This window comes from Vigna umbellata, chromosome 1 (assembly GCF_029865625.1).
Source record: "Vigna umbellata cultivar VRB3 chromosome 1, Vumbellata_1.0, whole genome shotgun sequence".
Lineage (NCBI taxonomy): Eukaryota > Viridiplantae > Streptophyta > Magnoliopsida > Fabales > Fabaceae > Vigna > Vigna umbellata.
The window spans coordinates 89,612,595-89,625,798 of record NC_142165.1 but is presented as its reverse complement, the minus strand read 5'-3'; the positions used below and the strand labels follow the sequence as shown (position 1 = coordinate 89,625,798).

The 13,204-nt window shown below is 31.6% G+C and overlaps 2 protein-coding genes across 2 annotated transcripts; both read right to left on the bottom strand.

Annotated features, from left to right (window-relative positions):
* Positions 1–4,320: 4,320 nt before the first annotated feature.
* Positions 4,321–7,094, bottom strand: LOC124826579 (phosphoglycerate mutase-like protein 4). Its single transcript, XM_047299427.2, has 7 exons — positions 6,931–7,094; positions 6,597–6,675; positions 5,893–5,943; positions 5,670–5,780; positions 5,084–5,215; positions 4,792–4,867; positions 4,321–4,719 (listed from the first exon to the last, which is right to left on the bottom strand). Exons 1-7 carry the CDS (start codon positions 6,963–6,965, stop codon positions 4,520–4,522), a joined length of 684 nt encoding a protein of 227 aa, XP_047155383.1. The 5' UTR covers positions 6,966–7,094; the 3' UTR covers positions 4,321–4,519.
* A 1,862-nt stretch (positions 7,095–8,956) lies between these two features.
* Positions 8,957–12,487, bottom strand: LOC124826578 (peptidyl-prolyl cis-trans isomerase CYP40-like). Its single transcript, XM_047299425.2, has 8 exons — positions 12,175–12,487; positions 11,586–12,086; positions 11,207–11,294; positions 11,052–11,104; positions 10,462–10,563; positions 10,032–10,107; positions 9,394–9,431; positions 8,957–9,295 (listed from the first exon to the last, which is right to left on the bottom strand). Exons 1-8 carry the CDS (start codon positions 12,343–12,345, stop codon positions 9,242–9,244), a joined length of 1,083 nt encoding a protein of 360 aa, XP_047155381.1. The 5' UTR covers positions 12,346–12,487; the 3' UTR covers positions 8,957–9,241.
* Positions 12,488–13,204: the final 717 nt, after the last annotated feature.

The window sequence follows — 13,204 nt, the reverse complement described above, 5'->3', positions numbered from 1 at the left end:
ATAATATTTAAAATTTAATGATAGATAGTTTTTATTAATTTTATAACTAAATTTTATTTATTTAATAGATAAATTTTATTTATTTACTTTTAAAAAATAATTAAATAAAAAACCATTAAATTAAATAAAATGATAATTAAAAAAAATAAACATAAAAAAATCTCTTTATATATAAATACATATGATAACTAAATTTAAATAAACAATGTTACAAAAATCTAAATATTTTTTAAAAAATATTGAAATAAATTGTGATTTTAAATTATTTAATAATTATGTATCACATACCATAAATTACACTATTAATGAAAAACTCTACCTAACTAATCAAAACAACATTGTTCCAATAGTGTAAGGTGTTTTCAAGCATCTACCAGTGTATCTATACCTGTAAGAAAATAACGTGAAATCCTTAAGGTCTTTTTTATGGTTTTTTTTGTTTTGTCATTTCATATTTTTCCATTCAGAAGTGGTTTATTTATATTTTAATGTTTTTGTTTTTTAAAAATATTCGTTCGTATCGCCTAATGTAATTCTGTAATGAGTTTTTCCGTCATTTTCAGCTGTTTTTACTATGTTGTTTTAAAAACTGAGGACAAAGATGGAAAGTGACGAAGTTGTCCTTTCTCTATTGTTCTGACGCTTTGATTCTGTGTTGGTTTAATTGTCTTTTTCTTTCTCTAAAAATGGGAAGTTACCAGATTAGCCTTCTTTATTATTTTCTTCTTTGTTTTTGTCTTAGTTTTATTGTCTTTTTGCTTATTTGATATTTTCTACATAAATATTCTTTGTTTTTGTCTTAGTTTTATTGTCTTTTGCTTATTTGATTTTTTTTCTCTATATTCATTGACGTAAATATTTGATAATTGAATTTCTTTTTTATTTTTTATTAGTATTTTTATTATCTTTTTTAAGGTATTTATTTAATAATTTAAAAAGATAAATATTTAGTTTATAATTTTGCATACAAGTGGAAATCATGGAAGATTAAAAAATATATCAATAAAATCAGTTATTAATATAGTTACTTACTTCAAATACAAAATTAAGTACAAATTTCGAGTATATTCGCTTAATTAGATTAGTGTTTAATTAGTGTTAAATTTGTCTAATGAACTATGTGTCTATAAAAATCAATAAATAAAAGGTGTTAAGTCCTTTAGTCACTAATCATGCAAAAGATTAGAATTAAAATTTAGTTTATATTTTATTAAGTTAAATTTAATTAATATTAAAATTAATTTATATTTTATTAAATGATATTTAATTAAAATTAAATTTTAATTTATATTATATTTTATATTTTTTTAATTTTATTTAAAAATTTATAAACTATAATTTTAAATATTTGTGGGTATCCACAGGTATCTACGAGTATGTTTTAAACCGACATCCGGCAGGCAACGAAGTGGGTAATGGATGAACTTTTTTGTTGTGGATTGAGTAGCAAGTATGCATTATTTGTCCATAATTCGACCCGTTATCATTCCTAGTATTTGTTATGTGCAAAAATTTAAAATTAAAACTTAATTTATATTTTATTAAGTTAAATTTAATTAAAATTAAAATTAATTTATATTTTGTTAGGTTAAATTTAATTAAAATTAAATTTTAATTTATATTATATTTTATATTTTCTTTTTGTAATTTTATTTAGATTTTATTTTAAAAGTAAACTATATTTTTTAAATATTTGCGGGTTTCTATGGATACATGCAAGTATTTTTTTAAATGGACATCCAATATCGAAGCTGATAATTGTTTTCTACCCGACCCGATCCCTTGTTATCTCTAACCATATAGCATTCATTACATTGTTTATTGGTTTTCTTTTATGGGATTTGCAGCACTTTAGTTGTACTTTAGTAAGAAGTAAGATTCAGAGGAACAACCTTTTGTATTGGTTTTTGGGGTCTTGTCATACTCTTTTGTGGAGTGGGTCTGAATTTTACTATCTCCTAACATGGTTGTCACTTTTTTATTTCTCTTATGTTAATTTTGAGAATTGTTTGAATGTAATTAGTAAAGTACAATTAATGACAATATTATATTGGTATTATTATTATTCACGTCACCATTGGCAATATAGGGTTGATGACAAAAAACAGAAATTTTATCTTACGAGTATCTGATTATGGCCTAATAGTCCGTCGTGGGACCAGACGAGTTGTATGTTTTGTAAACGAGTTGGTCTATCTTGATATGTTTTTAATGAGCTAAAAGTGGGTCAGGTCAAAACAGGCTGAGTTGACCCGTTTTGTCATGCTTAACCTACAAGAATTCTGAAACTCAAATCAATAAGAAATTTAGAGTTAGTATATAAGTAAAAAATAATTATGAGATTGTTATACTCTATGTGATAGGATGTATTTATAACCTTTTTAGACATATCAATAATAGATTAATAGGTTATATTATTGTTAACATATTTCGTTTATATCATAAATAATATGATATATCTCATAAGTATTATATTTTCTTTTATTTTAAGAAGGTTAATATATCACATGGATATTTTGTTTATTGGGCACTTTTAGGACTTGTCAAATAATAATATTTCAATATAGGTTGGGTAGATACACAAGTCTCCCCAAACTCAAAAGTTAACAACTTTTATCGGTGGTTCAAGTTATTAAACGAACAAGTTATATGTTATTTTAGCTTTTGATCAAGTTGTACTTGGTTTTATATGTTGCTTTTAGCTATTGGGCATTTTGTATGTTGCTTTTAGCTCATGACCAAGTTGTATTCGGACACTTATATCCGCACACTTTTGGATGTTTAATTTATACTTAAAATTTCTTGAGTTAGTCATGTTTTTAAACTCATATAGTTACATTTTTTGGATGCTTAATTTATATTTATATTTTTTTTAGTAAGCCCATAATTAGACACTCAGGTACTTGAAATATTTTTCAAGCTTATATGATACTTGAAGTGTTTTTCAAATAAATCCATGGTTACTTGGAGTGTATTCCAAGTAAGTCCATGATTGGACACTCGATATTTGGAGTGTTTTTCAAGTAAGTATATGATCGGATACTCGTAAAGTATTTGGAGTGTTTTCCAAATAAATCCATGGTTAGACACTCTTAAGGTACTTAGAGTGCTCTCCAAATAAGTTGATAGTCAGACACTCGTAAAGTACTTGAAATATTTCCAAGTAAGTCTAGATCAAACACTCGAAAGATGCTTTGAGTGTTTTCTAAATATGTACATGGTCAGACACCTATAAGTTATATTTGGAGTATTTTTTAGATAAATTCATGATTAGAAACTCATAAAATGAAGTGTTTTGTAAGTAAATATTTGGTCGGACACTCATAAAATAATTGAATTGTTTTCCAAATAATTTCATAATCAAATGCTGGTAAGCTATTTGTAGTGTTTTCTAAGTACTTAGACTCAAATTTACTGAGTTTCATCGAACTTCCCTTAGAATATGTTTGCTTTTTTTAAAATACTCGTATTATATCGCCGTGCTACTCTTAAGGTATTTTTCATCTCACGAACCTCTTCCAATACTTTTCGATAAAATTTGTCTTCATCATATATTCTGTTTTTGAGGTATTTTTTTATCTACAAGGCTCTTTCTGTACTTTCTAGTAAAAAAATTTAGTTCTGTCGCATGTCTTGCTTTTCAGATATTTTTTATACCATAGGTATCTTTTCATATTTCTCATATAAAATTTAACTCGATATTTAACAAACTTGGATCCTTTATTAGGCCTTTTAGGATCTGTAAAATAATAATATATTTTATTCATCTACAATTTAAGAGACAAGGAGCAGTGAAGTTAATTGACAACAACAAAGATTTCACAAGGGCGTTTAAAGATGTGAAAAGAAATATGCAACGATGAGAATTTATGAAATAAAAGTGAAAGTGAAAGGCAACATTTAAAACCTAGTTTACAAGATTCTTTTTACAATTATTTTTAAAAAGTAACTGTAAAATAGTTGGTTTACATAATCTAAATTAGTGTAATATAATGTAATTGTATTGTGATTTCACATCAATTATATTTGAATTAATGTAATTAAATTAATGTGAAAGAAATACAACGTTTATAAACTATTATTGATTTTAAATCGAATAATGTGATATTTTTTTATATTTACGTAGTTTACTACCAATTTCTTATTCCAACCAAAGAGATCCTACCCAAGAAGAGTATACCATTATTTTGAATTTAATATTTATTACATTTTAGTTTCATTTTTCATTTTTAATTGGTTATAGTAAATATGTAAGATAAGTGCTGGGATTATAATGAGGGCACGTTTCTCTTTTTCTTACATTAAACAGATGCACAGAATGAAAAAGCCAAACAACTTCATGTTGATTGATGAATTGTTCTCCCAAAACAATATAAATTTGTCATCTTTATCCTTAACAGTGATCATACATTTGCATACTCCGAAAATACAAAGGTTATTTATAGTTGGTTTTCTAAACATGAATTGCCCAACACCATTTGTAGCAAAAACTGCATGAGTTGCTTTGAATCGTTATAACCTAAGCAGAAGTTGTGTGAGCCTTTTGAGTGAGATGGCTAACATCACCCCACGTTTTTAAAGTCCAATTATCCTCACCATACAACTCAAAAACAGCGACTGATGTATTGTCTATTTTCCCTGCATAGCTTCCTTTTGCATTCGACCACTTGTACAGTGTTTCGATGCATGCACCATGAGTCACAACCACAACTCGTTCCCCTGCAATTCATTCATATTACAGAGGGAAAAACAAAGAACTTTTTTTTAAACAATGTCGGATGTTAGCAAAACCTTTATGTTTTCTTCCAATTCTCAGCAATGCAGATTTGCAGCGTTCAAACAGTTGAACAAAACTTTCTCCACCACCCTGCATGTGCAAAATGTAAGGCATTCATCACTCTAGTTATGTACTCATAAAGCATATACATAATCTGAATTTCACCATTTCTCTGCATAATCCAATAAACCATTCATGGTTCTATAAAATCTTTTCTTTATCTGTGGGTAGTCCAATCCAACTAGAAGTTTCGTTGCATGTAATCAAAGGGTTTTATGCTAACAAAAAGATTTCTGGTGTATTTACAGGGAGTTCTCGCTCATCATCCTTTGACACCAAAGCCTCATAAGCTATGGGATTAGTCTTTGATAATTCTCGATAACGAAGGCCTTGAAGATCCCCCATGTGTCTTTCCCGTAGGTCCAAATCCTTCACAACCTATACTTTCAATCAAAGTTAAATCATGTTAGAACATAGATGGGTGGTATATACCATGATTTTGGAAGGTGGATTTGGTTTCTATTTGTTGTACAAACATTACAATGAATTTATTAAATAGAAACTCATTTAGATTAAAAAAACGTTTGAATTATTATGTAAATTAATTTAAAAGTCAATTTAGAAATTGAGTATAGTTCAAATTATAATCTATTTTCATTGAATGGGTTATTTGAACTAGCCATTGAACTATATTCTCCAAATTTATTGATCAAGGTTTTTAACTAATTTTATTTTTAAATTCTAATTAATGATTTTAGCGATTAAATTTTAAATTTAGGGATTATTAATTCAATTTCTATAAATATATTTTTTTAGTGAAACATTGATGGTGTTGAAATATATATAAATGAATGAAATGAAACATTTGAAGATGATTATTGTGTATTGAAACCTCTAGTCCTCCACATTTTACTGCAATTATCTGTGCTGTTTCATAAGCCCGTTGCAGATCAGAAGAATATATAGCAGAGATTTTTGGTTCGCTGGATAGTCTATTAGCAACCTTCATAATAAAATTTGCAGGAATTAATTAGGGTAAAAAACAAAGAAATGAGTTAATGATCAAGTTTTGGTTTTGGATAAAGAAATTAAAGAATCCCATAAGCACAACTTACTGCAACTGCTTGTTTTCTTCCACTTTCACTTAAATCAATATCCACTTGTCCCTGTATAAATAAATGACTATTAGTGTGAAAATTGAATATGGTCAAGGCAAGAAAACTTACATAAGAAGAAATAATGAATAAGCATAGAAATATAATAAAGAGTTTAATTGGTATGTATCGTTAATAAAAATTTATGATAATTATTATAAAAGTCAATCTACCATTCATATTAATTTAAAATTTAGTGAAAGTATACAACATTTAAGGTTGGATAAGATTGTGAAAGCTTAGAGCATCGACAATTTTCTCTAATATTAAATGCAAGCACATAGGTAAAAAGAAAATGCTCTCCTTGGACAACAAGGCATAAAGAACTTTTTGGTTAGTTTACATTTTAAATTTTAAATTAAGAACGCGTAAACAGTGCACACGAAAATTGTCCATCATATTAAAATTTATTTAACTTTTCATTTTTTTAACTCCTGTGATTTCTAGTTGACGCCAAACTGGAATAAAGGTGAGACATAGTCTTAGAAATCGATGTAAAGAACTTGTTACTTGCTGTTTTGATTGCTTTCTTCTTCCTTAATTTTAGACCCATATAGGTGCATCAAATATACTAATAGAAAAAAGGATTGGGGATAATAAAAGGTCAACCCTCACATTTCTCACTGTGATAAATGATCCAATTCAAACAAGTTCATATGAAGTACCTGAACTCTTCCCTCAGAATTCCATGCTGTTTTACCATGACGAACCACAAAAATCTCAGCATAATCTGAATCTGGATAGCTATAACCACCACCAGCAACACCTTACCAATTAGTTTGTGGACAACCACTAATTGAGGAAACATATATCAAATTGGAAACAGCCTCCAATTATCTTCAAATAAGTTAATTCAATTGCACAAAATGTAGAGATAATTAAATTCATCATATGGTTTTCACCTTCACTTTTCAATTTTCAAACCCACAAAGGTGCACACACATGCATAATAAGCACGATAAGTAGTGATATGTGAACAAAATTGAGAAAGGAACCTACCTGGGAAGGGAAACGGTGGAGGAAGACACGGCCATTCTGAGCGAAGAAGCGACTACAAGAATTTGAACCACAAATTAAGATGAAGAAAGAAGAAAAAGAACGTGGTATATGCGTGAACGTTAGTGTGGTTGTTCTGTTTGTACTTTCCTATCCTCGTTACTTCGCTGATGTTTCAATATATTTTGAGTTCCTAATTGCTTCGCTTTTGTCGTTGCTAACATGTGTTAGGTTAGAAAGAACATTAGTTTAATATATTTTCATTTTTTTAGTTCCTAGTTGCTTCCTTTCTGTTATTGCTCTGTAATATACTATACATTTTGGGTTGACGTCTCACTAGTCACAAAATGTAATAATTATTATTATTGTGGGGCTAACTATTTAGTATGAACTGGTTACATTCAAAAATCAATTATTCCTTATGGTTACGTCAAACTCTACGGCAGCATTGTTAATTAATGGTCAAGTTCACTCAAAAGCCACAATCATTCCGAGGTGATGAAGTTACTATATAAAAGTACTATAACGTAATGTGACTGCTACAACCGTCTTGGGTAAATTGGTCTGGGCTAAGACGACGCTCGAACGCTGGCCTCATCACGCAGCATAATATGCAATCAAGCAAAATACAAACATAGAGGACAAATGAACCGTCATAAACAATACGCTTCATAGGTATCTCATCAACATGCAAAGTACCGACAACGGTCTTTGGAAATCCCAAATGACAGTTTAGTTTCAACATGTAATTGTCGCCACATTATAGTTTTAGCCACTCCCTGCAACCCATAAATATAGCATTCCAGACCAAAAATGATTGAACATTATGCCTATCCAAGGTTTCATCAAGTCAAACGAGGGAACATCAGAGTCATGTACAAAGAACCAGAAGGGAAAGGCAACCACGGAATTATTCTGGAGAATGCAAAAGCAGAGCTAGCCAAGGCAAAGGAAGAGCTCAATAGGGCTAAGGAGAGTTCCATGCAATCCTGGCTTGACTCGGAGCCTCTCATAGACGAACTTGAAAAACAGAAAGCCAATCTTGCTGATGCTCAACTAAGTGAAAATGCATCAAAAACTGCCACTGAGAAGCTGGAATCCCAGCTGAAGACCATACACAAGAGCATCAAATCCATAAGAGAGGAGCAACTCCAGACAGAATTGATGATCCAAGAAACCAATCAAACTTTGGACCACATGCGTAACGAAATGGAAAGGCTCAAACTCGAGAGAAACAAAGAAAAGCAAACACTAGCAAAACTGAGGCAAACCCTGAATCTAAGGAAGCAGTCAGTTCAAACTTTGCAGCTCACTCTTCCAGCTGTACTGCTGGAGTTAGATGCCGTGGAAGAATCTTCTGCCAAAGCTCTTCAACAGATCAAGCTTTCAGAAAATCACAGAGACGTTGTCCAGCTTACAAATGAAAAATACTACGCCCTAACAAGAAGAGCCAAAGAAAAGATTTCACACACAAATTCACGTATTTCTGTTTACATGGAGCAGAAACATGCAGCTGAGGCTACCCATGATTTAATGTTATCAAGATTGAAGAAGATTTATTCCAGTAGGTCATGGAGTATGAACAAAAGAAAAATAATGGGGCTACAGTATACAGAAAGGAGTACAAAAGGCCAAGATACGATTGTTGAAGAGGAAGTGATGGCAAATGTTTCACCTAAATCCTCTGCTGAGGAATCATTACCAAAGTCTAAAGGGGGAAAACTACAACAGTCCAGAAAATCAGTTAGTAATCATGTTAAAATAATAAGGAAAAAATCATCCATTTTGTATAAGTTAAGAAAATGTCTATATGGAAGTTAAGAAATTAGGTCGATAATTCCATATTTTCTTAAATGGATCAATAAAGTAACCATCCTGTTACATCGAAGGATGAAAAGTTCAATTTTTTATAAAACTGATAGGGGAATTCTACTGATTTGTTGTCTTGATATTAACACGCTGCCAGAAATGCTTCTGGTTGACCATTTACCATTGGAGGATAAAAGCAAAGAAAAACATGGCAAGTGAGTTGTTGGGAAGTCTTGTTATGAGATGTCTCAATCTGCCTTTCTCTTTTACACAAAAATCACCGGTTAGAGGTTGATGATCAAAGAGTTTGACAGAACAAAAAGTAAGATATGGATAGCTCTGTCACAACTTCACAATCTAGAAAGCATAAATTTGAAAACATACACTATATCAGATTTTTTTCAAAGACTACTGACAAGAAAAAACAGAAATTGTTGGCACTGTAATTGGCATTCCCCCAGAGACATTTGATTTTTCAGCTGCATGCACCATTACTTCAGGACCTCTACTTGAACATTTTAGAATAAGCCTTTTTCTCTCTATCACGTCTATCAGCAACCTGTAACCAAAAATTATAATCAGAATAAATTTCCTTTGTCACAGTGAAATAAACGGCATGTAACATGATAGAAGAAATAAATAGGTGAAATGCCTGACCTTTTTCCTGGCAGTGGCATACTCCTTTTTAATCCCTCCTGAGAAACAGAGTGACAAGTGGATTAAGCTTAATTAAAAAATATAGGCTAACTTCACAATACCAGTAAACTTTAAAAACAAAGAGTCATGGTCTAATGATTAGTAGGATCTCTATATTTTTACTTGTTTCATATATAACATTGAGAATCCCTTTTTTTTTAAAGCAAACATTAATTTCATTCTCACCAATATTTTTACTTTCCTTTTAAGAGATTTCATATTCAGACTCAGGTGATTGCAGAAAACATGTGATTCAGAAGATTTATTTGCCTAAACAGGATGCTTTTTAAAATACTGAAAACTGAAAGGTACTAAAGACGAACATAATGAAATGGAAATAGTAGTTTGCTAGCCAACTACACCATGATCTCATTTTAGTATTGTATCTCCTCTTCAAGTACTTCAACCCTGGTATGAATAAAATAAGGTCCTAAATGAGAAAATTCTTCTTAGCCCGAACAAGTTTATCAAGAACCCGGGATGTTCATTTCTTGACAACAAATCCATTGATTTAAGATAACCATTTTTTACAAAGCTGGCATGACATGAGCTGAAGAAGGAATGAAATAAACACTCAACGAATTTAAATAGACAACTACCATCATTAGGCTCCAACTCTAATGCTTTCTTGAAGCTTTCAACAGCAGAATCCAGGTCATTGAGTAACATATAAGCCTGAGATTAAGCAAGCGAAACATGAACAACAAATTACAAGATATGAAACATGACACAATGGTTCACCTAGCACAGTACAAGAATTATTTATCCCCTACGTAGTAGGTAATGAAAGGTATAACAACTAACATAAGCAGACATAATAAGAATGTGAACACAGTCCAAACACCTAATAGCATGGATCTAATCCAAATTAGCCAAAATCAAAACCGAATTGCAATAATTGGGAAGGATTATGTCAAACTTAAAAGCAAAATGTAAAATTAAAGCATTGTACAGAGCACACAATTCACTAGCCAGTATCAATAACTTTCATCATCAGCCTATTATCTTCATTGGAAGATGTCAACTAACCTGGCCTTTTCGAAACAGAGCTTTTGCATTATCTCCATCATGCATTGCAAAGTCTGAATCCAGTAGTGCTCCTTGTAGATCACCTATTTTCAATTTACAAGCCTAAGAAATAAAACAACAGGACACAGAGCATTAGTTTTAAGGTGAATGAAGAGTCCGAGTACATGACATATTTTATGAAGGCCACACATTGGAAAAGTAAATAAAGAGGGTTGAAAGGCTTCTGGTTGATTCTAGCAGACCCGGACCCACTAAGGTAACAATTTAAATACATTTTCATGGTTATATCTATTATCTCCATTCTCAAATCCCCCACCCTTAAAACCTGAGAGTAAGTTTAATATAAAATGCATGCACACACTAATAAAACAAGCATTCACAAGGCAGTAGCCTGATCTCTCGAGTTAACAATAAATCACCACTCAGCCTGTTCTAAGAGAATATGCATCATTAATGATTCCCCATCAATAAGCAAAAGCTAGAGATATAAATCATTCCTGGGCCTCTAGCTAAATATCTTAAGATTTTTACTGAGCTGGTCCTTGACATTAAATAATATTTTTTTAGTCTTGCCAGTATTGGTTACTTACAGAACTATTGGTAAAGATTTGAGATTTTGTCTTCCTTAACGAAGCACTGTTCTCTGCATAGTAAAAAGAAAGAGCAAAAACGTGAGATAGAAAGGATGAAGCAGAGAAGTACCAATATATTTCACTAGCCAGAGCCAAAATGCAGAGACACTGACCTTGGTCAATGTCGTCCTTCTCCCAACACACATCCAAATAGCGCAACGCTTTGCGATACTTTCTCAATGCCATCTTATAATCTTGCTTCTGTTATGAGAGAAACAGGTAAGTAACAGTAAAACATTAGCTTGATATATAAGAATTATTAGTATAAAAAAAATTTACTGTCATCCAATTATAACAGTTGTGATTTTCAAGATAATTAGTAAAAGTTTACAAATTTAGCATACATGTCAAACTGAGAGATAAGATAACAATAATTTATTTTGTCCAGGAGTATCTGATCGGAGACTAAAATACAAATGCATATACTTTTCACTCAAATAATTACTACAATATATCATAACAGTTACAGATACAATAAACAAAAGCTTTAACCTTGTACTGCTCATTCCCCAGAGCCTTGATAGAATCCACAGCACTCATCCACCAAGAAAGCTCATCAGGTTTGACATCAAGATCTGCGGGCCAATCCGGATAAGTGTCACCATCCTTAAAGAAGTTAACAACTCCATCATCTTGCCCTTCGGGAATTTCCCCGCAATCCTCGATTACAACAGTCTGAGTGGGTCGGTCGTTTTCGCCAGTAACAATGTGTTCTGCTGAGCGAACAACGCCCATTCCTTTAACAACTCTTCCGAACACGACATGTTTACCGTCCAAGTGAGGGGTGCGTGTGGTGGTGATGAAGAACTGAGAACCGTTGGTGTTGGGTCCCGCATTGGCCATGGAAAGCATCCCCTTCCTCTCGTGCTTCAGCTCCAAGTTTTCATCCTCGAACTTCAGGCCGTATATAGATTCCCCTCCTGTGCCGTCGCCAGCGGAGATGTCGCCACCTTGGATCATGAACCCCTTGATCACACGGTGAAAACATACTCCCTGCATTAACAGTAGCAGAAAAAGAATAACCTTTCAGAATTGGAACGATAATAAACAAGAAAATAAGTCTAAGAAGAAAATAAAGGACCTTATAGTGAAGGGGGACATTGGTGTTGGGTCCTATGCCCTTTTCGCCAGTGCAAAGGGCCCTGAAATTCTCCGCGGTTTTGGGAACCACATCCTGAAAAAGTTCGATAACGATTCTACCCTCTAACTCGCCAGCGATACTAATGTCCAAGAAGCATTTAGGGTTCACCATTTTGGGAAGGTGAAGATGAGAGAAATGCAAGAATGGAAAGAGGAAGATGAAGAAGTAGGTAGGGAAGTTGAGTACAAAACCCTAATCCCGCTTTTTAATTTCAAACTCCTTTGTTTTCGTGCCGCGAACGACAAAACTTATACAGTTAACCATTCCACGTGTCACTGATCGCCTTTTCTTCTCCAGTTTGTCTGCGCAACAATAAGGAAAAGCAGCAAATACACTAGTTTAATTAGTAATCTTTTAGTTCTGTTAAAACTAATTTGTTGCATTTGGTTTAGTTCAATTGTAAAGAAATATAGAAATGCAGATAAGTGTACACTGGTATTCTTAGATTGAAGGAAGTGTTGATGAAATTTGAAAAGACATTAGTAACTCATGTCCATATTTCCTCAAAGAAAAGAAAGCAATGGAGTTTGCGGGCTTGGAAAGGATTATCATTGTAAATAAGTTATATTGTTATTTTGGACGGGTCAAGATTCAATTATTCAAGTATTAATGTTGTATTAGTGTCAAAGTTACTAAATATTTGATTATTCAAGTATTAATATTGTATTAAACGTAATTATTTATATATTTAACTTTTATTTATATTTATAGATTTCGAAATTATTTTTTATTAGTCACTATATAATTATGGTTTAATGGGTGATAATTACATTTTGTCTTAAACAGGTTATAATTAATATTAATCTCTCTTTTTTTTTTGACCATTTGGTCTCGTCTCTCAATCATACAGTCACCAAGGGATCTCATGCGAAAAGTAGACCATTCAATATATATCATGACTAGTTAATTATATACAGTACAATTGTTAATATTTTGTTTTAGATTATTCTAGATAACGAGTACATAATAT